This window comes from Saccostrea cucullata, unplaced genomic scaffold (assembly GCF_032062105.1).
Source record: "Saccostrea cucullata isolate Sc308-1 unplaced genomic scaffold, CSIRO_AGI_Scuc_v1 ctg12, whole genome shotgun sequence".
In the NCBI taxonomy this organism is placed as follows: Eukaryota; Metazoa; Mollusca; class Bivalvia; order Ostreida; family Ostreidae; genus Saccostrea; species Saccostrea cuccullata.
The window spans coordinates 244,397-271,875 of record NW_026933001.1 but is presented as its reverse complement, the minus strand read 5'-3'; the positions used below and the strand labels follow the sequence as shown (position 1 = coordinate 271,875).

At 31.8% G+C, this 27,479-nt stretch overlaps 3 protein-coding genes across 6 annotated transcripts; all 3 read right to left on the bottom strand.

The window, feature by feature from the left end:
- Positions 1 to 486: 486 nt before the first annotated feature.
- Positions 487 to 4,072, bottom strand: LOC134236869 (uncharacterized). 2 transcript variants are annotated; one of them, XM_062719026.1, is made up of 3 exons: positions 3,663 to 4,072; positions 1,456 to 1,565; positions 487 to 888 (listed from the first exon to the last, which is right to left on the bottom strand). In XM_062719026.1, exons 1-3 carry the CDS (start codon positions 3,887 to 3,889, stop codon positions 614 to 616), a joined length of 612 nt encoding a protein of 203 aa, XP_062575010.1. In that variant the 5' UTR covers positions 3,890 to 4,072; the 3' UTR covers positions 487 to 613. The 2 variants fall into 2 exon arrangements, with proteins under 2 accessions (XP_062575010.1, XP_062575009.1); XM_062719025.1 differs by having other exon boundaries at positions 1,456 to 1,568; positions 3,663 to 3,930.
- A 1,467-nt stretch (positions 4,073 to 5,539) lies between these two features.
- LOC134236844 (uncharacterized) lies at positions 5,540 to 8,059 on the bottom strand. 2 transcript variants are annotated; one of them, XM_062718984.1, is made up of 3 exons: positions 7,075 to 8,059; positions 6,680 to 6,726; positions 5,540 to 6,505 (listed from the first exon to the last, which is right to left on the bottom strand). In XM_062718984.1, the coding sequence occupies exons 1-3, from the start codon at positions 7,365 to 7,367 to the stop codon at positions 6,258 to 6,260; spliced, it is 588 nt and encodes a 195-aa protein (XP_062574968.1). In that variant the 5' UTR covers positions 7,368 to 8,059; the 3' UTR covers positions 5,540 to 6,257. The 2 variants fall into 2 exon arrangements, with proteins under 2 accessions (XP_062574968.1, XP_062574967.1); XM_062718983.1 differs by having other exon boundaries at positions 5,540 to 6,508; positions 7,075 to 8,056.
- Positions 8,060 to 10,813: 2,754 nt separating this feature from the next.
- Positions 10,814 to 27,157, bottom strand: LOC134236843 (protein Hook homolog 3-like). 2 transcript variants are annotated; one of them, XM_062718981.1, is made up of 22 exons: positions 27,021 to 27,156; positions 24,831 to 24,916; positions 24,430 to 24,502; positions 24,162 to 24,212; positions 23,917 to 23,968; positions 23,493 to 23,641; positions 22,905 to 22,961; positions 22,653 to 22,736; positions 22,195 to 22,289; positions 21,571 to 21,650; positions 21,232 to 21,296; positions 20,625 to 20,708; positions 20,361 to 20,403; positions 20,055 to 20,140; positions 19,716 to 19,880; positions 19,120 to 19,262; positions 18,555 to 18,695; positions 17,930 to 18,230; positions 16,771 to 16,875; positions 15,160 to 15,231; positions 13,262 to 13,389; positions 10,814 to 11,218 (listed from the first exon to the last, which is right to left on the bottom strand). In XM_062718981.1, exons 1-22 carry the CDS (start codon positions 27,135 to 27,137, stop codon positions 11,200 to 11,202), a joined length of 2,196 nt encoding a protein of 731 aa, XP_062574965.1. In that variant the 5' UTR covers positions 27,138 to 27,156; the 3' UTR covers positions 10,814 to 11,199. The 2 variants fall into 2 exon arrangements, with proteins under 2 accessions (XP_062574965.1, XP_062574966.1); XM_062718982.1 differs by lacking the exon at positions 16,771 to 16,875 and having other exon boundaries at positions 27,021 to 27,157.
- Positions 27,158 to 27,479: the final 322 nt, after the last annotated feature.

Below are 27,479 nucleotides of genomic sequence, written 5' to 3'. Positions count from 1 at the left end.
TTTTACACCATTCAGAATATACAATTCAGCCACTTCATTACATGGTTTAAAGAATTAAATCCTTGTTCTAAATCATTTGAAACATTTCTATACTTTGTGTTTGCGTGTAAACACGTGGATTATATTCTTGCTTTAACCGTCCCTTTCCTGTCTTGAAAATAATTTCATTTATACACGCATCTTTGGCACATAGCATCAATGGACATTACAAAAATATACATTAAATATGGACATCAAAAGAATATTCATAATGTATAATATTAATTCAAGTATCAAATGTATTGGAGATAGACAATATTTTAAAGATGTATTTTTAAGAGACAGTCTTCTTTGTTGTCCATCCTAATAACGTATTGCATGTACCATATATGGAATTGCACATCCTGGAAAATGTTTATAATAAACCATTATATATATATATATATATATATATATATATATATATATATATATATATATATATATATATATATATATATATATATATATATATTCAGATGTATTTTTTTCTCGTCATGAATCAAAGCACCAAAGTTGGGATGCGGAACCCACTTTTCACACTTCTGTAGTGCCGATATAATACAAGGATATTCACTGACTTGCACAATTTTCTTTACAGTATAAAAGGTACGTTCTTTTTGCTGCTGGGTTTGCTTCTGTCCCTGAAATACGACACAATGGGGTTCTTGATTCCGATTGTTTCCAGGTCAGCGTCTTTAAGGGATGAGAATTTTTTGCCAGTGAGTCCCTTTCTCTGTAAATGATTTACAATTCTGTCCTCGACCCCCAGATGTCGGAAGAAGGTCACCATGTCTTCTGTGTTGAATGACGATAGGTTTCCGTCTTTGGGTATCGTTATTTCATTTTCTGGGATGAATTTTGTAACTGCTGTTAAAAAAAAGAATTTTTTCAAATCAAAATCTGCGTAATCTTGAGATAAGCATAATTATATATACATGCATTTGTTTTTGATATAGGTGTATTTCTTCATAAGAAACGGGTATTTCATAGTCGGAAAGGTTAGTTCTTCATCACTGAAATTTGACATGTGCAAGGGTGTACCGATATTTACTCTTGGTTGTGGTTGGTTGGGATTGCGCCTTTGGATCAATTTTGCCAAATGTAAATATTACATAACCAAATCGCTTTGTCTGTACAAAGATCCAGATAATCGATGTTGAAATTAATTTCAAATACTATATACATGTTTATCTGTATGTTTCAAAGAAATCTAATAAAAGATTTCAATGTTAAGATGTTTCAAAACTATGACCATCTTGCCAATCTTAGGATATAACATTAGATAAAATCTTCTATTTTTTCTTGTGAAAAAATTTTTTTTTAAAAGAAATACAAAGACTTTTTATTGCAGAGAGACTTGTGTGAGCACACAGATCATCGCAAACAAAGGGAGCGGATCAAAACCTTGTGACATGCAATTTAACTGAGACTTACTGTTGCTAGGTGGTCTACTTGTTCGTATTCTGGGTGGTAGTTTGTCTGTCCGAGGGGGATCCTTTGGAAGTGGAGGAGGGTGTTCTATTTTTGGAACTGGAGGCAGATCTCTACTGCATAAAAAAAGGAAAATCCATATACACACCTTATTTGAAAAAAAGCAGAGGCCTAAACTGTGCTTCTTTTACACTCAGTGCCAAATATAAGAGAGTATTATCAGCTAATTGTCTGGTTGTTAAAGGTGTATAAACACCATTTTCTTTCCCTCTTTCAAAATTAACTCCTATCAATCATTTATGTAAATTGTAGGATAGAGTATGTCAAAAACCACGGAATTCACATAAGGTGTTGAAGCTATTTGTAAACAAATACCCTACGGCTATATGTCTATTTGTCTCTTCTCTTGAATTTTTACACTTCAACTTTTTGAATAACGCCTTCAAAATTACTATCCCTGTAGATTATTTGTTCATCCACAGGTTATTTTGACAATAACAAGACAAAAACCAAAGAGAAACAAAAAATAAATCGCGGTATGCGTAAGTTAAATGACATTCCTTAATTACATCGTAGCGTATAATGAGCGAGGGAGGCATTATTGTGGTAAATGAACGACTATCTATTGCACCTATCTATTTGTTACACAATAAAGACAAACAGTACGACTTGACAATCTTCATTTATATATTTATCTTTTAATTAGTAATCAATGGTGTTCAAATTGTGTGTGGGCACCATTTTGGGATTTCCTCTACGCCTTCAATAAACAGCAAAAAATAAAATGAAACCCTGTCAGCATGTTGTTTTTTTTTTTATAATATACAATTTCATTTGAATAAGCTTGCATATAAAGTTTGCATATCATTATTTGATGCTGCGTTCTCTTTCGTAACTTCAAGGTCCTATACATGTATACTATGGTTCAACTCTAGCTCTGGGACAATGACATGAACACAAAACATAACAGAAAAACCAAATTTTAATATCGGTAATTCTCTATGATTGTAATAATGAAGTCAACAGTTTTGTTACACGATACCAAATTAATCTTACCCTTTTTAATGCATTAAAAGGGTAATTGTTCGGTATAATTTGATTTATTTTAAAGTAGCTTTATGACTTAAAAGTAATCAAGTGGTGTCTGGAAGAGAATTTTTTGGCAATGAAAGCGTGAGAATTATTTAACAATAGTAGAGAAATTAGTCAAATTTACATAGTATCTTTGAAAAAAAAGGAAATTTCGGGTTCCTTCAGACCTAAAATTGGAATGAGTTTATTTTCACGTTGAAAATCTTTAGCTTAAAACATTTTTAGCCGTTTACAAGAGACTGGACAAGATAATGAAGATGGCGCTGTAAGGGAACCTTTACAGCTATTGTAATTCACTGTACAAAATGTATTTTATTTTAAAACTTATTCCGCTGATTCTTGTATTTTTGGTGAAGGAAAGACGAAGAAAAGAAATAGCTTTATTTTGCGCTTTTTGGGTGAAAGAAAAAAGTTGAAGAAAAGATATAGCTTTATAATCGGTTCCTATCGTCTGTTGGCGGGTTTCGATGGCATTGATTACGTCAAGGTGACAGACAAGTTGTTTCCGAAATAAAACAGGGGTAGAATAAGGTGTTATTGTACACCTTAACCCCCGTATATCCGTGTCTCATTCTGGTACAGACGACACTCAATCCGCTCTTTGTCGGGGTTAACGCAGTGAACAAGTGCGTTTTTTTACAAACAAGAAACATTTAAAGTAGAGAGCCAAGTACAAATATTGTCCTTTTTCTTTTGTACACACCATCTGCATACCCCGTCCTGACAAATTTGCATGTGTATTGAAAACTATAAATAATCCATTAGTGGTCTAGAGAGATAGAACCCGTCTAGCTGGATTCCGATCGAGTCTAACACAGCTTCACTGATTTTGAACGATTTGAATTACCAGATAGGAAGTTGTGGGATAAAAGATTTTATATACCATAAAAGTTTAAATTTCTAAAACACAAAACGATAAAATAAAGCTGTAATCGCAAACATAATCAGATGGGAAAAAAATCAATTTATCGATGACATGTTTTAATTTTTTGTTTGTTTGACTTTATGTACGTTTAAAATCAGTAAATTAAAACTATATGTTTTGTAAATACCAAAATTACTTTTTTTGTCCCTGAAAAACAAAGTACCACTGCACGTGCGCGGGTGTGGTAACTCACCTGGTGAGGTTTCGTGTTGATGATGTGGTGGAGCTCTCGCTCTGTTTGTCTGTCTCCGTATCCGAGTGTCCGTTGGTCATCGCCCCGTTAATGTGTCCGTTCATATGGGGTCCACTACTGTCAAACTCTGCCATTTTACTCCAATTACCGGTCTTTATATATACATATGACTGCCGTGTTATTGTGTGTGACGAAACTTCGTTCAACCTGAATTCATGCCCAAGCATGCGTGAAAGCAGTCAGTCAGGCCTGAAAAACCATTCAAGAAATGAGGTCAGTTTTTAATAAGTGTAGGCTTCTTTTGTGTTTGGATTTACTTGAGGGCCTTGTCATGATATGTGTTATGACACACTAATTTGCGAAGGCGGGTATTGACTTAGTCATTGGAGAGCAGAGACAAACTGGGAAAGCTTTAAAATAAAAACAATGAAGTTCAGCGAGTAAAACAGACTTCAAACCACAAAAAGTTATCAATAAGACCTAAGTTTTTAGTTACTCATGTGCTTAATTATAACATGAAACATTACATAGGATTCTGTTCTTCAGTCTGAGAAGCAGAGTACACAATGTGTAATTTTGGAAGTTTTGCCAGAAACAGATCAGTCACAGAAATTATTTTTCTTTTTGGTCACTTCAGACACATCCAAAGAGAAGATAGGGCAACATGGTTTCTTGCTGTACACTTTGCTCTAGAACGTCTTGTCAAAGGAAGATGCCTAGCTCTATAGAACAGGAAGTTTGGACAGAGTTTGGTACTACAGTGTAGTATGTCTGTCCGAATTTTCTGTATCAAAGGGGCTCAAAGGAAATGACCTTCTGCAATGAATCAGTTGGTTAAGGTTTGAAAGCTGAATTCTTGAAAAAGTATGTGACTTTGTTCCTCTTTCATAGATTTTCAGTTGTATTTCGTGAAATTATATCAACACCAAAGAAATTACAATTTGTACTAGTTTCAAAATTGCGTGTAAGTTTATCTTTAAAAGTTTAATTTAATGTTAATATTTAAAGAAATTGTTGAATAATCGTTTTTTAAATCCCACGATGTTCTAAAATATTGAATAAATATCTTGTTTTAAAAATTCACATTCAGTCTTTGTGTTTACAGAGAACAGAGGATTGGTTTCACAAAGAAATGCGTACAAAGGCTGACCGAAATCCGTAAAAAAAGGTATTATATGACCTAAAGTACTTTGTTCTACAGTGCGTATTCTTTGAAAAACTCTTACACCCTTTTATGCAGTTTTCTACTTTTGAGGGAAAATTGGGAATTTTCTTCACCTCATTTCAATTATTTGGTTAAAAGATAGACTTAACAAATAAACAAACGATTTATGAACAATAGACAAAGTATCTAAGTATCTGTTTCTTTAGCTTTCAACATTTTTGTCTTTGTTCACCACAAAAACTTGTTTTCACTTCCATAGAATAAATGGGGAAGAGTTTTAAGATTACGAGGATTATAGGACCAACATATGAGAAAACAACCCCCGGGTATTCAAAACGCTCAACATGTTACAAACAGAACATAACTGACAATGTGATATGCAGAATTCAAAAAATTTGAAAAATTACGATACGATACACCTAAAGATTAAAAAAAAAATGCTAATGTCACTTTGTACAATTGCTTCCAACGAATAAAATGTTTCTTGAATTTTAAAACATCGTATTACATGCATTTAGTTTATTTTAATCTTTTTTCTCAATAATCTTCCAGTCTTTTACCTTCAGTTGATCGCTTGAAGAAAGGTGCGTTATCTCCCATCAAAAGAAGACAAAAAAATCTACACACAGACATCATCATGTAAACCTGCCTTTTATTTGAAAGGCTGAGCAAAGGAACGTTATCTGTTTTGAACTGACAAGAAATAAAACTGTTATAGAAGAAGCATTTTATTTCAAAGGCAACACGAAAGAGTGTTATCTGATTTTCAGATGATGTTATGAGAAAAGATTTTACTGACAAGTTTTCCTATTGTTGACTTTGTGATTAGATTTTTATGTATTTACCGGTAATATCTATTAAAGAACATTCCCACAGAAATTATTCTGGGTGAAAGAAAGTCGAATAATATATGGACAAATGTATGAATATAAATGGTTATTTATGAACACATGCACATTAAGTAGTAGACAGGATACCGGTATACTGAGTATTCAATGACCTTAAAAGTAAACTGCAATATTAAACAAGGTATAAATAACATTCAAACTGCAGATATATAACCAAAATAAATAATATACAATTCAAATGTACTGATATATAAACTAGAGGTACAAGGAGCATTGAGCTCACAAAATAATACCCAAATAAAAAAAATATATATTTTTCACATGAAGTATAAATACAACAGATTTTGAAAGGACACTCTTATAAATATATACTTAAAGCTCAATTCGAAACTTTCTGTTCACCTCTCTCAAAACACTGATTTTTGTCACTGTAAAGCAGAAAATCACCCTTCGGCAAAATTGAATTGTTAATGAACGATATATTATGATTATTAATGTAAATATCTGTAATAATATCAGGCACTATGAAAGTATCACATTGATTTTCCCTAATCACTTCCACTTCAGTAAATGGCATTATTCCTATAACATGAAACCGATTCGATCTCTGCTCGATCTGTCCCTGAAATGAAGCAGAATTGGATTTTTGATTTGTAAGTCTTCCAGTGTTTTGTCCTTGAGTTTCCCGAACTTCCTGCCGTCCATTTCCTTTCGATGAAGTCTCTGAACTATTTCTTCATTCACTCTCATGTACCTGAAAAATGTAGCCATTTCGTCCACACTGAAACTCTGCAGGTTGCCGTCCTTCGGAATAACTAATGGGGGAAGATCTGCTGTAAATGACAGAAACTCATCTTAATTCCATATATATTCTACGAAGTTTGAGACAAACAGTTGATAAAATAAACAGTAGAAGCTTCATTTTGAAATTGAAGTACTTTTGCCTTTCATCATTTAATCTATTACGTCATTATAATGACACCGTGGTCAGGCTGTAGACCTACCTAGTGCTGCTGCCCTTGATGGGATCTTTGGTGCTGAGCTTTGAACCCTGTAATTGATAATTTATACATGCAAGACTTCATGAAGTATAGTATTGACAGATAAAACTGACGACAAAGATGCTATTAAATTAAAGGTACAAAACATGAGTTTCTTCTTGTTCTATTTTTAATTAATTTAAAATGTATGAAAATGTCGTTGACATCTTCGTTGTTTGAACACATGTTTAATTTATTGTATAGACTTTTCATATTAATGTTTGATATGATCTTAAATCTCTGTTATTTTTTGATAAGAATGAGCAATACCCGATCTTTCATGGAAACCAAAAGTCAAAGAAATAAAGTTCATTAGCATATCATCTTCTTAAATAATTTTGATTAAACCCGGTACTTACACTCCGAGATTGTCGTATGTCTGAGTCCCATTTTGAAGATTGAGAACTTCGTAACTCCGGGTTTTATTTCTTATCCTAGAAGCTGCTGAGCTGGTAGGAGAAGCCCGGATCTTCTGTAAATGTTTCAGTCTTTCTGCCTCATCCTTAAAGAGAGGCGAACTTTGTTCTCCAGAAGAAGTACTTTCTGTTGTGTCTTTTTCGTCATCCACTTTGTATTTATTCATACGCTCCGTGAGACTATTGCCATTCTGGAATCCATTTGTGACCGGTTCCTGGTTTTGCGATGTCGCCATTATCTCATACTCAACAACTTGACCACCAAAAACAATTGCATTTAACACAAACAGATCACAGATATCCAACCACGACTACATTCAAAATCTTCCATGAATTAATAGGGCATATACCTGAAATTGTTGATGCATTTGCGCAGTGTTTCACAAAGAAAAAGTCAATAATGACCCATATTTTCCTCTTATACCGGTATAAACATGTCCCAAAGATAAACGTATTTAAATCCGTCTTTTCCACGCATAATTCTCCGTTGTATGGAGTTTTAAACAGTCTATAAATTCCTATTCATAGTGTATGTAAGAGTTCCACAATTTCTCCTACGCGTACATCTTTCTTTTGTCTAATTTTTCAAAAGCCTTTAAAAAGAGGTCGGACTCTACCTCTACAATTTAACATTGGGCAAAAGGGACACGACTGACTGCCCAGATATATCATTCTTATCTCATTCATTTAATGAATGGGTCTGATGTAAAAATAAACACTTATTCCAATCTCAGTGATCTATGTCGAACTGACAACAGGACGGTGTCACATAGCCCCCGTATTGTCGTGTCCAATGAATTCCTACTGATCTGAAATCAATGGGGATGATATTCGATATCAACAAGGTTATTTAAATTTTCCAATTAGCAATCAGTGCGGAATGTCTTTACAATTATCCCAATAACACAATTATTTTTACAAAGCTGGGTATTCCAAACGGTGTTGCAGTCAAGGGAATGTATAATTTGGTTTCTCAATGATTTTTTTTTTCAAATGAATTACAGACCACTTTTGCGTACAAATTATGTAAGGTAACTACCTTGAATTTGTGTAAACATAAGCAAATTAAAAAAAAAATAGTGGTCCCTTATTCGATATCTTAGTGGATAGGATGTCAAATATGAATGCCCTAATCATTTATCACTCAAAAGTAATCACCAACAGATACAGCTGAGAAATATCATATACAAGTGGTAATTTTAGCGAGATGATTTAGCGATTTGCCCTTAAAATTCAAAACTTTATTTTCAGCGAGAAGTAATTTTAGCGATTTTAAAGTGCTCACTAAAGAAGCTATTACAACTAAAACGCATTAATAACGCTTATAATGCGAAAATTAAATCCACGCTAAAAATCTGCTTAAACGGTATGAATTCCTTATCTCTCCTCATTCAAAAATTATGACCAAGTTTAAAAGCTTTTGTGACAGACGCTTTCTGTTTAAATTTTTAATAGCAAGTTGTGGGGTCTGATCGGCTAAATTCATGTTTAATAAATAAATAAGTTACTTTTTTGAATAATTCATGAATTAATTTTCACCTTCTATTTTGATTACACTTGAAAGATGATCTTTGAATTTGTTTTTGATCTTCTGTGAGGCATGCATGCACGGACACTTGTTTGAATACGGGGCACCCCTACTTATTTTTACCAAATACGTATGGGAAACAAGTGCCTCTGCATGCACGCGCACTAGTATTTAATGTAAATATTGAGTATGTGCTAACATAAAAAAAATCCCTTTTTATGCCCCCGTAAACGAAGTTTCGGGAGTGCATAGATTCTGTCGGGTCGCGTCTGTCTGTCTGTTTGTCCACAAAAACTTGAACCTTGCCCATAACTTTTGATTTAGTGGAGCTTTGACTTTCATATTTCACATGTACATTAATTGTGACAAGACATTTCTTTGGAAACCACCCAATTTGACCTTGAAGTTTGGCCCGCTTTTACATAAAAATTCCAAACTTTTAGTAGATACCAGGACTTTTATACTTCAGATATTCTTTGTGGGAAGACCTTTCATTGGATACCAACAACCTTGACGTTCTGACCTTGAAAACGGCTAGTGCTTTCATACTTCACATATGTAATCCTTGTGAGATGACCCCTCATTGGATACCAAGAAATTTGACCTTGACCTTGGAGTTGACCTACTTTTTAAAAGCAAACCTTGACCATAACATTTAAAGGGTAGGACTAGTGCTTTCATACCTTACAAATTCAATCCTTGTGATAAGACTTTTCATTTGATGTGAAGAACTTTGACCCTTTGACCTTGGAATTTGACCTACATTTAAAAAAAATTAATCTTGGCAATAACTTTTGATATGTTAGGGTTAGGGCTTCCATATATTTCATATACGTATTTTTTGTGGCAAGACCTTTCATTGGATACCAATTACCTTGACCTTTTGACCTTGACGTTGGAGCTTTCCGCACTTTAACATTGGCCATAACTTTTGAACACTAAGGGCTAGGGATCTCATACTTAACATATGTAATTCTTATCAGAAGACCCTTCATTGGATTCAAAGAACTTTGACCCGTTGACCTTGGAATTTGACCGACATTTTATAATTTTTACCCTTGAACTTAAAACTTTTGAAGGGTTAGGCTAGGGCTTCTATACTTCAAATATGTATTCTTTGTGGCAAGACCTTTCATTTGGTGCCAATTACATTGACCTTTTGAATTTGACCTTGGAGATTTCTGTACTTATGAGAAAACCTTAACCTTGGGCTACTCTCATATTTCACAATTGTATTACCAGTTAGAATACCCTACTTTGGATACCAATATATTAAGTTTGCATTTAAGAAAAGTTTAATCTTCGCCATACGGGGTCATCAGCGTTTCACAGACACATCTATATACATGTATGCACATACTCAATATTCACATTAACTTCCAGTGGAAGTGCAGTGGAGGCATGGAGCTGATTAGAAACAGTCAAAATATTGTCTTTTATGCTCCCTAACAAAAGATTCAGAGTTGTATAGTTTTTGACCTGTCCATCCATCAGTGTGCAAAAACTTCATATCTTTCAAAAAAGTGGGGCTATGGATTTCAATTTACACAGGTGTATTTCTTGTGACAAGACCTTTCTCTGGATACAACCAAATTTGACCTCTTGATCTTGAAGTTTGACCCACTTTTACAATAAAAATCCACACTTTAACCTTTATAGTTACCGGTTATCACTTTTGAACAGTTTGAGCTATAGCTTTTATACTTCACATATTTATTCATTGTGACAAGACCTTTCAGTGGGTATAAACATATCTGACCTTTTGACCTTGACCTTAAGAGTTTGAACCACTTTTATAAACTTTAACTTTGGTCATAACTTTTGAACAGTTAAAACTAGGGCTATTATATTTCACAGGTGCGTTCCTCGTGACAAGACCTTCCTTTGTGTACCAAAAATTGTGACCTTGACCTTTGAAGTTTGCATTTGAGAAACATCTGCTGCCACACAGTGGTAACAGTGTTTCACAAACACATCTTGTTTTCTGTAATAAACCATTCTCAAATTCATAGCTCAAAATATCTGTTTTCCACACGTTCTTCACAATTTTGATATTCCAGGTCCTCCTAAAACATCAAATAAACGTCAGATATTTTGAACTATGATATTCATTGAGATGAATGAGCAAACAATACAATTTTACAAAACTGAGAAAAAAATGTCCACCTTTTATTTATCAAACATATCATATCATGTCCAATATGCCTACATTTACATTCAAAGAATGAGGTAACAATAAATTACACCTTTCCCCAATCACAGTCATTAGGCAGTAATACTTTTAAAAATAAATATATAATAAATACTTTTACTTTAAGTCCATAAACTCATTTGAATTGTCAAAATTTGGTAAAGCAACATGATCTCATTTCTTCCCCATCCTCCAGTGAGAAGAATACAAAAAAGACTGAATATTTACAGTCCATTGTACATATACAACCTAGACATTTACATCATTTTTTTAGTATGTAACTGTGTCCCTCACAGCTCTATACAGATTCTATGGAGCTGAACATAACACAAACCAACTTATTTTCAGATCAATACTCCAGAAAGTCACTGAAACCAAAGAAAATAACCTCCATTATTGTTTTACAGTGATAAAATCATATCATTAAAAGATAGAGTACAAATCATAAACACTGTATATCATACCTACTTTGAATTACAGATGATTTTTTGGTTATGCATGAATTAAAAAAAAGAGCTAAAATACACAATAATTATTATACATATATTTTAGAAATGTTCAACAAATATAAAATCATGATAGTAATGCTACAGAAAATAATTTGATTTACTTAATATCTTACTTTTTGTGGCAAATAATGAGTATTTACGGTGTATAATAAATAACTTTATCTACATTGATACAATGTGTTACCAGAAAAAGAAAACATATAATGTATATCAATCACACAATGTACATCAAACATACAATGTACATCAAATTGTCTCCCTCTACCTTTACATAAAAACAAACTCTCTTTTATCGCATTAGAATTATTTTCTTTTATCCCAAGTGCTTGTCAACTGCACAGAGCAATTATCTTTGAGTTTAATATTATATATCAAATCATGCACTAAACACAGAAGAAAGATGATTATATAATTATTTTAGTAATGTACATCCCTCAGTAACAATCAAATTGTTTTGCAAAAATAATTGTTTGTAAATTTTACAGAAAATCTTTCAATCTTTTGTTCAATTCATAAAAGGATTCAATCTTTGCAACTTGACAACTATTTCATTTCATTCTTCTCTATAGATCTAAAATGTTACTTATCAAATGCAAGATCTTGCTTTCTATATTGAAATTTAAGTTTTTAATGTCATTCAACCATTTTCAACTTAGGAATTAACTGTACATATTCTGAAGGAAATAAACAACAGACACAAGACTCTGAGGGATATACAACCTAACATATATATTTCAGTGATATGACATATATGGTTAAATAAGAAAATTAAATAGTTGATCAAAGTTTCAAAAGGTTAAATCTAGATCTATCCAAGTATTAAAGCTATTGAAAATAAACATTTTTCCAAAACAGATTGAATTCTTACATAAACATATATCAAATATACTATTTATGCTTGACAAATACTTTTAAAAAAGGAAACATTTCCCTGAAATATGTGCAAACCAGTGACAGTAGAGGATTCATTTTAATTCATATAAAAAATTCAACTTAATGCACATAAATTAACAATGTGTCCCCAACCATATCTAGCTAGACTATGTATTACTATCTTACTTTCTCATCCACTGCAAGAAAGCAATCACTACATGTACCTTACACCCTCATGGAATCAAATTACTGTAAAGCACTCTGCATATATTCTAATTTAGTTACCATATAAATAGTTCTAGAAAAGATATTCATTGTAAAAAACAAAACTCTTAATCATGTGAATTTAAGCATCTCAAATATTTAGGCACTTGAGCTTAAAATCAATAATTTTGACTGTAATAAGACCACAATTTGACCAGATGTCTCTGAAGATATTGTAGCTCTACTGGTTTCACTTCTGCGGATCTAAAAGTGACTCGTGGGAGTACATGTATCTTTTTTTTCTTTTTTACATTTTACAAAAATTATATCTTACTAAAAATTCTCAATATTTTTAGACTTAAACCAATGTTTATTCAAACAAAACCAAAGCTGAATGCAGAATGCCCTATTAGAGAATCATTTAAAAAAAAAAGACAAAACACTTGCACCAGTAGAAGACATACACCTTACTGAACATTTTACCAATGCATAAGCTCTTAGTGTCTCTGACCAGTAAAAATAGACATTCTATCATTTATATGCATAGTTTCATGCAGTACAGAGCAATGGTTACAAAATACATGTTTATGACAAAAATAATTTTAGATGGCTTATATCAAGTGGCAGTACAGTTAAAGAAGCAAGGCAGCCTACGGCATTCTGTGTGTTTGTACGTCTTTAATCAGGCATTATGTTGGGTGATTAACAACCTGTGGTAATGGGATAAGCATATACTAAACTCATGCTCAGGGAGTCTACTCTATGCTCCAGTTCTGTATGTGACCCTCTATATGTTTTTCAAGCTAACATGCCAGGTTGTATCACCTCTGTGCGTTTGAGTTTGGAATGGATTGAGTTCTATTAGTGGTGCGCACTTGTCGTTGTTTGGCAAGAAATGACTGTCCTTGAGTGTTTAGACGCTCCTCTGCTGCTTGGCGATTTAACTGCATGCCCTAAACATAAAACAACAAAACCATCAATGTCTTCCACTCATTTCACTCCTATCATGGTACAACATTCTTTTCAAAAGAATATGTTTTTACATGCTACAATCAAGATCTATTAACACATATATGTTTTCAAATAATTTGTGTCACTCATATGCCTTTCATTAACATTATTTTTACTGTTGAATTCTACACACCTAATTTGTACTGTTCTTACTGAATAATAAATTGTGTTAACTTTTGTCCTATTTTGTGCCCACTTTAAAGTACAATTGTACTGGTACACTTATTCAATAAGTGATTCATAAATACATATTTGAAATTGGCTGAGTATAATTTGAATTTTGTTTAAAATAAGCACCCCCCTTTTGGTCACTGGTTGTATTATTTTCATGCAGTCCGAAACTGACCAAGTAGTAATCTTGTCCTTTTAATGTCGTGGTAATTTTTACTTAAAATCTTTGTAGATACTGTATACTGTAGAAGTACTTTTTTCCATGTGGTATTAATTTACACTATGTACTCTGTCACAAATTTTCCACAGAAAATTGTCTCATCGTACTTAATAAATATGTAAGGCTTAAAATGAGAGTACAGGAAATCCACACAATTTTATTTTCACAGATTAATCAGAAATAGAGATTCCATGGAATAATGACCCCCTAGAAAAAAGTACGTCAACAGTAATGTATTGAAAATTTAATCACGATAACTTTTCATACATAGATTGTGTTTTTTTCCGAGCTTATGGTATTCCTGAAAGAATGAGAGACAGAAGGACAAACTGATGGACAGAAACAAATTATCCCCTGCTATAAATGATGCCTGAGGGACATATTAAGCCATTTTGCTTGGACATATTAATTGCAATAATTGTGTATATACATGTACAGTATAATTTGTCCAAACCGGCTACCGCCGGTTCCAATTTGGCCGGTTTATCCGGACTGCAAAAAAATTATTAATTTTGAAATTTCGTTGTTTATTTACAAGTACATCATATACATGTACATATTATAAAATATAATTAAATCATAAAATCAATCAATATTTTGGAGTCTATAAATTATAAAAAAAGTCTCGCATGACTTACTGTATTTTCTTGTTTGTTCATGAAGTTTGAAAGTTGGAGTGAAATGTTACCTAAATCAAAATCTACAGGCACGCGTATTATAGGCCTGCTATATACCAAGCAGACCGGGTTTCGCTTGTCAAAGAGCTCATTCAATGTATAATCAGTAATGCACAATTATTTAACGATGTGGTAATTATTGGATTGAACTTTTAATTTTTATGTCAAAAATTACATCTTCCCCACACTGTTATGGCGCCATTTTGAAATGCGTTCGATTTTGGATCCCGATTTATATTTTGATTTGTAAATCGTGTAGATAGAATATTTTTGTATTTATGTTATAATGTGGTAAAATGAGTTAAAACAAGGTAAATTTTTATTAAATTGTAATTTAATAATTTAATATTTTTTTTCAAGTGGGCTGTGTCACAGCCACATTTCAATGAGTTCGTCTCATGGCACAATGTAAACACAGATTAATAAGCACATCCACCATGAAAGGTGTTAATTGCTTTGAGGTAAGCCATTTTGTTAATTATGAGCAGTTGGGACATATTAATTGCAATAATTTTTTCTAATGAAATTGTATATACTAAAATTTATAGTATTTCAAAAAAAATTTTACTGTATTTCAAAAAAAAAAATTCTTGGTTTGCCTTCTTAAAGTTTTATGGAATCTTCGGGTCAACAGTAATACTTACAATATTATACCAGGCAGAAACTATGTACTTTTCTTCTTGATCACGTATACTCTTAGCTTTCTCATTCTCTTTCTGCAACAAATCAAAAATACATGTCAGTGATCATGATCAATTATCAACATGAATAAACCACCAACAAACTTCCAGAAATAAAAGTGAATTATATGCATATGCTGACAAATAAAAATACAATGGCATTTAGTCATATCAAAAAGGAAACATTAAAAGATCATGCTTCAAACATGCAATTGGACAGATCAACTTTATGAAATTGGTATTAAAAAGAATCCGACGTTTCTATCATTTTTTGCTATTTTATATAAATTGTAAATTGATTTTATGTGCATAAAAATTACAGAAAAGTGAAATTTTGTTTTTCTAGCACATTTTTAGAAAAAATAATGACTTTTCATATAAAATCATAGTAAAAATTGCTTTTAAAAATAAATTCATATAACACAAGATTTCATTATCATTTTAATATAAATTGTAAATTGATTAATCCCTTGTTATAAATTCATTAACACAAGATTTCATTATTATCTCTTTAAAGTACAGTTAATCCCTTGGTATCTTTAACATTGTTTTAAATTACCATAGATTTGTTGAATTGAGGAGTGCCAACCCCTAAATCTCTGAGTTTTTTTATCCAGTATAACCTTAATCCTGGGATTTCTCAGTCCTATTGATCTGACATATGTATCAAGTTGATTGTATGACAAGAGCAGTTAAAGAGGAGGAATCTTACATTATATCATGATGATCCTTTATTGATAAAAAAACCCCACTACATTCAAGGAATCAATATATTTTTTGGTGAGATATGGATAGATGACATTAGGCGACTGCAGAATCTGATAATTAGCAAAACCAAGAAGTCCCTTTTATAAAATTATCACATACATAATTTACACTTCAAAGTCATTTCATTATCACTTTGGACATAAAGACTTGATTTAACACCTGTGAAATTGATTTGAATACTATTTTCATGTATACTCACGCAGAGAAATATACATGGAGAAACTTTTGGTAGCATGACGTCACCATGAGGCTAAAGCAATGTTACATGTAGTAAAAATGCAACAATATAGGGCAGCAAGAATTTCAAATATTGCGTATATTTTTGGTGCTTCCAAACATGTAAAATGTAAATATATGTATAAGGAATGTCTTTAAGTTTAGTGTGAATTACTGGTGTGTAAATCACATAGACTTGCACATATGCAAATTTTATGCATATGTGACAAATTATATAGACAAAGAAAATTCAAATGATTTGTTTTCATTGCCTTTCCCCTAACTCTAGCCTCTGTCTTCCTAATCAATAATATAACCATGCCTTCTAAAATAATTACAATCAAATTGGAATGCAGAGAAAAAGTTAAGAGGTCAAAATAGACACCATGTGTTTACAATGTAAACAAGTAAAACTCCACTCCCTCCCTAATTTATTTGTACTAATATTATTGACAAAACATTTGCAAAAGCAAAAACTACGTAAACAGATTTTTTTTAGAAATACTTTTTTACAGAAGTGGTTATTACAATATTTTGTTTTGTTTACAATAATAGATAAAATTTCATCTAAATATTTTTTTCCCATTTTACCTCTATTAGAGCTATGTATTTCTCCTTCTCGTGAAGCTGGTTTTTCAGAGCTTGGACTTCAGCGGATGTGCTGCTGTTTTGTTTGGGGTCAATTGCCTTAAACACCTGAGATGATTATAAGGAGGAAGTATTAGAACAGAAGAATACAAAGCATACCTTACAGACATGCCAAACTCACAGATAACAAAAATCAATCAATTTTTCAATGCAAAATTGAAAGAAAATCTAATTACAACATGCACTGAAATGAAGAAACAAAACTATTAAGATATAATCTACTAAATTATATGACACATGGACAATTTCCTAAAAATGTGAAAGAGTAGCCTTACTTTCAATAACTTTGACTACCGTCCTGTATGTTAAATTGTTAATGGACTTTACTTGAGACAGTTTTCTCTTTCAAAGATTGTTCAAGATTATTATAGATGGAAACTAACAAAATAAAACCTTTACTTGATTTTTTCACCTGTTTCTTTCTGAAATGTTTCCCAATGTCCAATTGACATTTAATTACCTTTTAAAATGAAACACTATTCTTAATTTTATACATGTATTGTATAAATCTCTTAATGTTAATGCTAAAAACCATTTTTGTGGGCCGTTTTTGTTGCTGAAAGCATAAAAGTATTTCATCATTTTTTAATTAAAAACAATATAGACAAATAACTGTTAAAAAAAGGGGGGGTCCAAAAAATCCCAAAATAAAAATGAGCCAACATGTATGATTTGTTTCAGAAGCTCAAATATGATGAGCAAAATCAAAGCAGTAAAATTATAAATTTCAAGTTACCATTTTTGCAACTTTAACCTTATAAGATATAAAATTACATGTACATGTATATACTTTGTATGTGTACACTTTATGTGCTTAGGGTATGAAGAAGAGTAAATAATAAGTAATGTGAAGATTGAATGATTTACATGTAGCACACACAAATGAAAGTAACAATTGATGGGTCACATTAGATATTTAAGAGTCCTATGGTGGGAATGCATATCCTGACAAGTAGCACAATGATTTACTGTAGAAATCATTCTGTTACCGATTAATATATTTTCCATATATAAACAAAATATATAAATACCTGCTACTTAGCCTCCTATATAATGTAACAGAGTGTAAAAGAAATACCACAGAGAATCAGAAGTGACTTACCGCCCTGGCCTTTTCTAAGTATTTACTGTATCGTGCCTCCATCAGCTTCATTTCATTGTCTTTTTTATTTAACAAGTCCTGTAACTCTTGCACCTTCTGAGACTGTACATTGTATTTCTTTTCTAGATCTTCTTGTAACTCTTTGCTTTCAGACAAGGCATTGTCTTTTTCCTGAGTCCTCTGAATTTGTTCGTTTAACTTTTTCTTGATGTCGGCCACCTCTTCATTAGACACAGTGTTCTGATTCTCATGAAAGTCCTCCACCTGAGCCTCTAACTCCATGATTCTTTGGTTGGCAATTCTGTATTATAGAAAATTCATTTTCTAATTTTAAAATAATTTGTTCAACTGTAGTTCAACTATATTTCTATATTTTCTTATTTTAAAAAATTCATTGATTCTACTTTTCAGGTCTTTTTTTTTTTTTAATTTTCAAGTCGATTTCAATTCAGTATTATCTAGTAAACTCAAATAATGTAGGTTGTTCTAACTCAACAAAGTACAAACAAAGCATGCATCTCATTAAACACAGGTACACCTTATCTGCAAGAACGGTTTGGATAATTTTATGGTACTATGTAAACTGTGTCCCCCTACATTTTTGTTGAGGGAAGGGGGTTCTGACCTGAGTTCTGTCTCTAGCTCGTTCTTGCGGCTGTTGGCGTCGTCCAGCATGGACTGTAACACCTGAGACCCCTCCTCTTCTGACCCAGAACTCTTCATCCTTAACATCTTGTTCTCATGCTCCAACCTCAACATCTTCTCTCTGTGTAACATGAACAAATCTTACTCTATGAGGCTTTATTTACTTGATACAATACAAGTAAAAGATCAGTTGAAGGCAAAGAAATTTCAAAGTTTTAATGACACCTCCAAATGTGAAGATGATACACACATAAAGAAATATATATTCTTTATTTTTTGCAAAAACTTTATATTGTGAAATGTGACCAATAGACACCTAATTACCAGATTATGAATTAACACATGGACATTTCATAAAGGTTTTTACAAGTAATTCAGCTTGACATATTTTGCTTATAGTGTTATAGTGCTTATAGTTATTAAGCAATTATAAATTTGTCGCATACAAAACCTTACAAAAATTTACAAATCTACAGTATACTAAAATAGATTTGTATTTACTATCCATATACATGTACACATGTCATCTTTGACTTGTAACCTACTTGATTTCTGGTGGGAGGGACAACATCTCCACCCTGGGGGTCTGAGTGAGGCCTGAAGGCTCACCCCCCTCCACTCCCTGAAGCTGTGTACACTTAAGTTCCTCATTCATTTCCTTCAGAGAGTCCCGCTCTGTAGCTATTCTCTACAACAATAAACACCATTTATAACTATTAAAGATAGATAAACAAAACCATTTATAACTCAAAAAGACAGATGTTAATTTACAAATCATTAATCCTTTAAATGAGAGGTGTTTTTTTTTTTTTTGCATTATCCTATCAATGATTTCAGCTTTTCTATTTAAATGTTTAACTTAAGATATCTGAAACATGAATAGAATTGATTGATGCAGTAGTGTTTGTCCTGATGCATCAGTTTCTGGGACAAGAAATCAATTTTTTTTTACCTAATTCATAACTGCTCTATTAAATTTACTGTCACCTTCCTTCATTTATACCATATTAATATACATTATAATAAAAGTTCACTGAAACTTCTATGATCCCATGCTTAATAGAAATAACATCCTATGCTCCATCTTTTAAATATTTTGTGTGCTTTTATAACCCAGTTATTCATGACCCAGATACTCTACCTCCTTCTCTCTCTGTAGAGCCACAAGTTTCTCCTGAGCCCTCTTACACTCAAAGTCTGCCTTGTCTGCCCGTTTTGTTTCGTCGGACATTTTGCTCTGAAGTTCATGAACCTGTCTCTTGTACATTTCCAGCTGCTGTTTGACTGTGTTAGATTTCCGTAATTCCTTCAAAAACATTTTCTTCAATGAATGACAAATGTAAAAATTGTCCGAGTTGTGCATTTCAAACTTCATCATAAATTTAACTTTTTGATGAAGCAATACATTTATCTACTGATAGCATAACTATAAGATTTAGCTAAAGCTATTAAGGTATGTTATGCAAAATTAAAAAAATACCTCTTCCATCTCTAAGTGCTCCTGCATATATTTAGTGTTTTTGTCCTCTAATAGTTTGACCTGACCTCTCAAGTCACTCAGTTCCTCTGTAGAAAAAAAGATTCTCACACAATTTTATCTCACAAAAAATTTCTTCAGTTTATGTGTATTTTAATATGTGTATATATGTGAAATAATATGAGTAAATCTCTCATAAAAGGTATCTTTCACTTATCGAAATAGCAATGACACAATAGAAAGATATATGGAAGCAGGGTATGAAAATACTATAGATCCAAACGAAAACAAAAGGCATTGTACCCATACCTAATTTCTTTTTGTAAGAATCAATCATTGCTTCATACTTTGTCTACAAAGAAAAGTTTATCTTACAGTGTAATGAAAAACAAATAAATATATTTGATAATTTGAGGACATTAAAATAGCAAAGGATAGTTTGTCTCAGCTTGAGCATGTTCATGAAAAAGCATATTCATATATTTAATTATGTGAAGACATTAAAATAGCAAAGAGTGGGTTTATCTAACTTAAATTCCAGGTATTTGTAAGGAGACTACACGTAAGAATTACCACTTGTTCTGAGGTGTGTCTGAGAACGTCCACTTCATCCTTCAGTGTTCTGGCCTCGTCTACCACTGCAGTTAGCTCAGAGTTCTGTTAAATCATTAATATTCTCTCAATCTTATACCAATATTGCAGAAATGACATTGTTGTTTACAAATCTGATAATTCGAAGTATTTGTTCAGTTTATGAATTTACCAGATGAACATACTTTTAATCTTATTTTGAGATAAAATACAAGTGATATACAGAGTACTATTTCTAATGAAATTAATTTTCACATACTCTTTGTTAGGTACATGTACAGTAAAACTTGGTTATAACAAAGTCACTGGGACCTATGAAATTTCTTCACTATACCCATAATTTGTTATATCTGTATAAGCATTTCGTTAAATTTGTTCAGCTGGGGATCTAAGATAACTCCACAATATCCGTGAATTCGCAATGTATGTGAATTCGTACTAAATGAGTTTTACTGTACATCTAAGTAATCAGTTCTTGTAAACAAGAATTTAATCTGACATTATTGCTGACTCAGGGAATTATGAGAAAATGAAATTAACTTATATAATTTTTGGCAAAGAAATGTGAAAAAATATTTTAATAGCTAACCTTCTGCTTTAGTTCAGCAATTTCTTTTGAAAGGACATCAAATTTAATCCTCATATCATCTTTGGCTGCAAGAAACAAGCAAAAAAACTCATGAAAGAAAGACCCATTGCAAAACAGACACTGGAATCTCAAAAAAAAAAGCTCAAAAGCAGAGCATTGTTATTAATTATATATATCTGTGTGAATTTCGATGCATTGAAAAGATTTTTGAATTTAATTGTGGTAGACATTTCACCAACTACACATGTATATTTCCTCATCAATTACATTTTTAAGAAAAAATCCAGCCTTAAATTGACACAATATAGAAGGATTTTCATATATTAAAGTTTGACTCACAGGTCTCCAATTTAAAATTCTCTTCCTGTAGGGTTTCCACTTGCTGCTGAAGCTGAAAGAATCTTTTCCCAGCAGGGGTGCTACATCCATTGCAAAAAAAAAAAAAAAATCAAGATTTAATTACATGTATTTGATAAATTTTGCATTATCTGAGTGCAATTATTTGTCAAAACTTATAATAAAGGTAGAATAATCTCAAAAAAGATATTATAGTTGCAATACACCACAGAATGATTTTTGAAAATAAAAACAAGCAGTCCAGGAGCCTTGCTGCTAAAATAAATAACCCTAGATTCCCTATTGTTCTGTGAAGATGTTAAGATTTTCCCTTTTCAAATGAACAGCCCTTGCTGAACCCTAGAGATCTTAAGATTTTCCAAAGCATTTTTTGATCCCTTACTATGGCCACACAATTGACTTAACTAACATACCAAAACTTATACATGTATCTATGTGTGTGGGGAAAATTGTTTCAAATTAAATGTCTTCCTTTCATTTGACATCAAATCTTTCAAACTACATGTATGAATCCTACACCACACATTTTACATGCATTTTTATAAGCATAAAATGCATATGGCAAAACTTTGATACAAAACACTTTAAACAAAACATATTTAGTACCTGGAATCATCAAAGTTTTCCGATTGGTTGATTCGCTCCTGTAACTTTTCGTTTTCTGTCATATATGCATGTTTTTCTTCTAGCAATGCTGCAACCTGCCAATGGTATGTTAGAATACTTGAATAATAAGAGTTTGAGTGGTCCTTTGACTTAGTTAAGTAAACAGCTACCAGTAATACAAAATGTTCATATCTCACACGATTTTTATTCCACTTACTATTTCTTAATCATATAACTGTAAACCAGTTATCGGACTACGGTATTATTATTAGTGAATTTTATTTGTCATTTATCAATGTAAAATCAATCTGTGGCTATAAATACAGGCAAATCTTTTCTTTGATCATCTTAATTACAAAGTTATGTACATACAGATACAGGTATTTAGCAAGAAAATCAATGTCTTCTCATTTCTATAGAATTACATTGTATGTCAACTTAATTCTGGTAAGTTTTACCTGTTGATCCAGTTCATGACATCGCTGAGTCAATTCTTCTTTGGCTTCTAAGGCACTATTTAAATCATCAACAGCACGCTTTAACTAGAATAAAAAGCAAGCACTTATTAAATTCTGTAAACTACCCTTTTAAATCAATGAGGACAGTGTATTAATTGCCACATGCCACATGAGCTCTGAAAATAAAAAGAATCTACATGTATATTTACTTGGGCATTTTTAAGGTAATTATTAATTGAGAGTGCATTATACCTGATCTCCCAGTTCTGTATCTCCTTCTATTCCAGTACTGATCTCCTTGGTCATTAACTGTTAAAAAAAAAAATACAAATATATCAAATTGATAAATCATAAACATTTTTGTGTAAGTCAAAATCAGCAGCAGGTCAGCAAACAAAACTTTTTTTTGCTTTCCACTTCTTTTTTGACATTATACACTTATCCATTGGGTGTGAGTGGGATAGCCCTGTCAAGGGTTTGATAAAAGAGCTATCCCACTCACAACCAGTGGATAAGCGTTTTATTATACTGATGTAAAATACAATTTCTGAGGTTTGAATTTTTTTTGGAGCAAGATAATACTGCAAGAATAATCTGAAATCCTGATGACGTCACAATGCTACTGAAGTCATTATGATATCCTCAGTCAATAGATTTATCGCTGCAAATCAAAATTGGCGGCAAAAATTGCATGAAAATTTTCCGAGGGTGGATAGCAAAAACTATACTCTGGGGTATAGCTTTGCTATGCGTGAACTATAAAAGATAGTTATTTTACCATCTGAACTTTATATACATGTAGGAAACATTTTAACAGAAGTATAATAATTCCTTTTATACCTCCTGGATAGCGTTCATGACCACATGCTGTACGGACTCCTCCATGGACATGATCCTCCCAATGTATTCCTCTTTGTTTGCACAGTTGACGGCACAGCCTAAGATCAGCTGTAGAAGTCGACCAAGCTCTGCCTTGTCACTGCGCTCACCTACAAAGATTCAGACATTGTAAAAGATGACTTGTTGAAAGAAAAAAGTGCAGTAAATGAATGGGAAGTTCCATCATTCTGAGAGAAAATAACAAAATAATACTACATTTGAATAACTTTAAAGAAATGGGGACCATTTTGGGAATAACCCTTCATCAAGATTATAAATAATTTCATGAAAACATTTCCCTTTGACAGAAATTTTAATTCACCAGTTAATAACCGTCATTCTATAAACACTGCATGAGGTCTTTTTATGTAAAAGACAAACTCACCAATAGCACTGACATCTGGCATTTGAAAATTCTGTATATGGATTCCCAAAACCTGTATAAGTAAAAAAATAAGAAACACTGTAATTTGTATGCTTCTCAGGCCTCTACAGAATCCAAATTTTAACTTAGATTTTAAGATATTTGAACACTGTACCACTCTAGTTTTGTATTTACCCGGTATATACATTTTTTTCAGTTTTTTATGCAAGTAAACAATCTCCAATATTGCTAATGATAAAATTTACCTCCATATTGTACTCCAAGATGCCATTTAAAATCTTTTTCAAGTTGCTGACCTGGAATTGATTTTTGAAAAATAAGTTTTAAAAATAGCTGTATGACAGAAATAGATAACATCTCATTTTTCTGAAATATTGGGGGAAATAAATAAAATAAATAAAAATGTTCACAAATCATCTTTCAAAACAAAAATTGAATGCCTTGTTATAATTTACATGATTTTATTTTAAATGTTACAGTTCCTTAATAAACTTTTAAGTTTACTCTACATACCTTAAGCCTCCAGTTTTTAACTTCATCAAATTTGATCTTTGACATCCAGCCTTCATTAAAATAGTCTGGTGCTCTGAGAACATATAAAACAAATACAAATTTCTTCAAGTAGTTATATTTGATACCAAACATATACCGCACCTATCCTTATTTGTGTTATATGTATACAGCCTTTTCCGTCAAGTTCAAGAAGATAGTTATATTTTTCATCTTTAAACATACTCTGCAAGTTTCTATATATCTGATGAACAACATGAAATATTTTTCTAAGTATTTTATTTGTTGGTTTCTAATACATGTACAGTTTTTCAAACCGGATCCTACATGAAAATTTAAGGTGTCCTTAAACTTTAAATAAGTTGGGATAATTATGAAGAATTTGACATTTCTATGAAACTTACATTTGATTAAGGACTTGTGCCATTGCCACTCCATCAATTAAATCTTCCACTTTATGGATTGGAGCCGAGATGTCAAATGTCTGCATCTGAAATATAACACAGTTCAAGTGCACATCAATAACCGATAACTGTAGTTCAATATGATTGCAGTCAGTTGAGTTTTGGAATCTTGAATATTAATAGTTTGAATACCATGAATTCATTGAACACCATTGATACATTGAAAAGGAAGGATATTTCAAATATATATAATGTAAACGTACTTTTTCTCATGGAATCATAATTCCATGCAATCATGATGGTAATTTAAGCACTGCTTCTTTTGAAAATTTATTATAATTGTACATCACCTTGACATCTGTAACGCAGCATAGAAAAGTATGATTACTTTCCATTATGCTGAATATCATTTTTAACCAAAAGAGATCTTCTTTGTTATTTCAATGAAGAAGTGACAGTTTGGTCACAACAAACTGATGCATATAGCACTGATGCATAGCCCCTTTGATCGCAGCTGCCCTTCAAGTTTAGAGAATGATTTTTTTTCACGATTTGAATTCAGATTGAAAGTACGTTTTAATAGCCTAAATAAAACAACATTGATGAGTTGAAATGAAGTCATGTTGGTAATTCAAGCTCAATATATTGATGTACAAGATATATTTATACCAGTATAAGTACAGGTCCAATCCAAAGACTATTTCTACATGTGGTAGAAACTCATAGTTACCTAGGTATTTAACCTACTTGAAGTAAATAAAACCTACCTACTTTTTGGTTTACTTGTATTTTGAAGCCAAAAGCAGGAACAGCGCAATATGGTGAGTAGGATATTCCTAGACCTTAACAAAGTCACACTGATGATGAATATGACAAAGTTTTTTTTTGTTTTTTTTTTATAAAAATGATCACTTTCTAATTTATCAAATTGCATCAAAAACTAAATTCAGCTTCATTTTCTGATAGCCAAAAACAAAGCAAAGTACAAATTTTAAATAAATGTTTTTGGGGTTATTTTTAATGCATTTCCTCTCCATTCTCCACTTTTAAAAAGTTTTTACATTAGAACAATTTTCTGTCATCCTTGGACTTTCAGTACGGCTTGGTATTCTCAGCACTACGTAATTAGCATCTCTCAAATGGCGAATAGATTCTCATTGCTTAAGAAATGAATAACATCAGGAACTTTCAATTTTTGTTGACAACAATGAGACGACTTAATCCTCACTTCTCTGCCGTATAAGACCCTGTTATAGGACATTTACTACACTCGTTGACATTCACCCTAATTACTATCCCGTACATATTTCAACAGTGAATGAAAGTTGTGTAAATTTCAGACACTAACTATTGTAAAAGCACATTTTTGTTTATTTCGTTGTTAACAATTATCAACGAAATTTAATCCCACACAAAATATTATATGACTTTATATTGAATAGGGTAACTTTCAAAACAAAACAATGAAATTAAATGCCCACAAAACTATTTTTGATGACAAAGAAATTTTATCATCATGAAAATTTGTGCTTCTACAGTATGTAACGTCAAGAATACCACGCCTTACTAAAAGTCCAAGGATAACAGAGAACTGTGATAACACCTTAATTTTTCTGTACAAGTGCAAAGGATGATAAACAACAAGTGTTTGACCTGTTTCAAGATGTGCTATAATTATTATTTAATTTTATTTTCAAAGACAGGTAAATGTAGGTAGAAGTAGCTACTTCAAGTAGGCTGAATAGTCTTAATGGCCTGGACCTGATGAAAAATAGTCTCAATGGACTGGATCTGATGAAAAGACATGGTCTATTTTTCTGAAAGGCATCACAAGCTGAATATACATTTTTTTAACCTGTTCAATTTATTGTTTTTCATATTTTTAGCATTGGAATAACAGCGAATAATACAATGCTAAGGTGCTAACTGTCCAAACTAATCAAATTAAGGTTAGTGAAGCTAGTAAATTGTATACACCACAGATACTTGGGTCTTGGTTTATAATATAAATATGTATGTACCTTATTGATATGTAAAAAAATAAAATAGGTACATAAATATTTATATTATAAACCAAGACTCAAGTACCTGTGGTAACGTTATCTGGTATTTGGTCCTTGGCGAAACATTTCATCTCTTTTTCTGTAAAAATATTTTAATAAATACAACAAGCACTAAACTACACCTTACCCATGTGATAAGACTATCGCATAGTTCTTCTCTGTCCATTTTGTTGGGATGGACTGGGAGAAAAATTGACAAATGGTGGATGCAAGGGAGATAAAACTGTAAACTTCCGGTATACATGTAGGTGACACTAATAAAAGTGAACTGAATAAACTTTTAGATTAACTAAATATTTTATCACCCAGAGAGACTCTATTGTTATTTGTTAGAATTTAAAAAAATAAATATAAAAGGTTAAACATAGTTAAAAGGACTTTGAAATGTTAAAATAGGTCAATATTAATAGCCAGAATAATAGATTGACCATGAATTAAAGATCTTAATTTACCATCTATAATTTTAAAAAAATTGCCATGATAAAATCACTTTAATCAGTATTTTATCTATTAACACTAAAAGCAAACAAGCAAACAAACACGTTTTTTTTTTCTAAAATCCTTTTCAAAATATTCCTTTATTTAG

Bases quoted from the DNA above. Each gene is read 5' to 3' on its own strand.
- LOC134236869 (XM_062719025.1), bottom strand. From the start codon at position 3,889: ATGCTTGGGCATGAATTCAGGTTGAACGAAGTTTCGTCACACACAATA. The intron at 1,569-3,662 runs GTGAGTTACCAC...TTTTTTATGCAG, and splicing joins TCAACACGAAACCTCACCAG to TAGAGATCTGCCTCCAGTTC. The intron at 889-1,455 runs GTAAGTCTCAGT...TTTTTTTAACAG, and splicing joins AAGTAGACCACCTAGCAACA to CAGTTACAAAATTCATCCCA.
- LOC134236844 (XM_062718983.1), bottom strand. From the start codon at position 7,367: ATGGCGACATCGCAAAACCAGGAACCGGTCACAAATGGATTCCAGAAT. The intron at 6,727-7,074 runs GTAAGTACCGGG...TATCAATTACAG, and splicing joins ACATACGACAATCTCGGAGT to GGTTCAAAGCTCAGCACCAA. The intron at 6,509-6,679 runs GTAGGTCTACAG...TGTCATTTACAG, and splicing joins ATCAAGGGCAGCAGCACTAG to CAGATCTTCCCCCATTAGTT.
- LOC134236843 (XM_062718981.1), bottom strand. From the start codon at position 27,137: ATGTATACCGGAAGTTTACAGTTTTATCTCCCTTGCATCCACCATTTG. The intron at 20,404-20,624 runs GTAATTCTTACG...TTTTCTTTGTAG, and splicing joins GACACACCTCAGAACAAGTG to ACAAAGTATGAAGCAATGAT. The intron at 16,876-17,929 runs GTAAGTCACTTC...TAATCATCTCAG, and splicing joins ACTTAGAAAAGGCCAGGGCG to GTGTTTAAGGCAATTGACCC.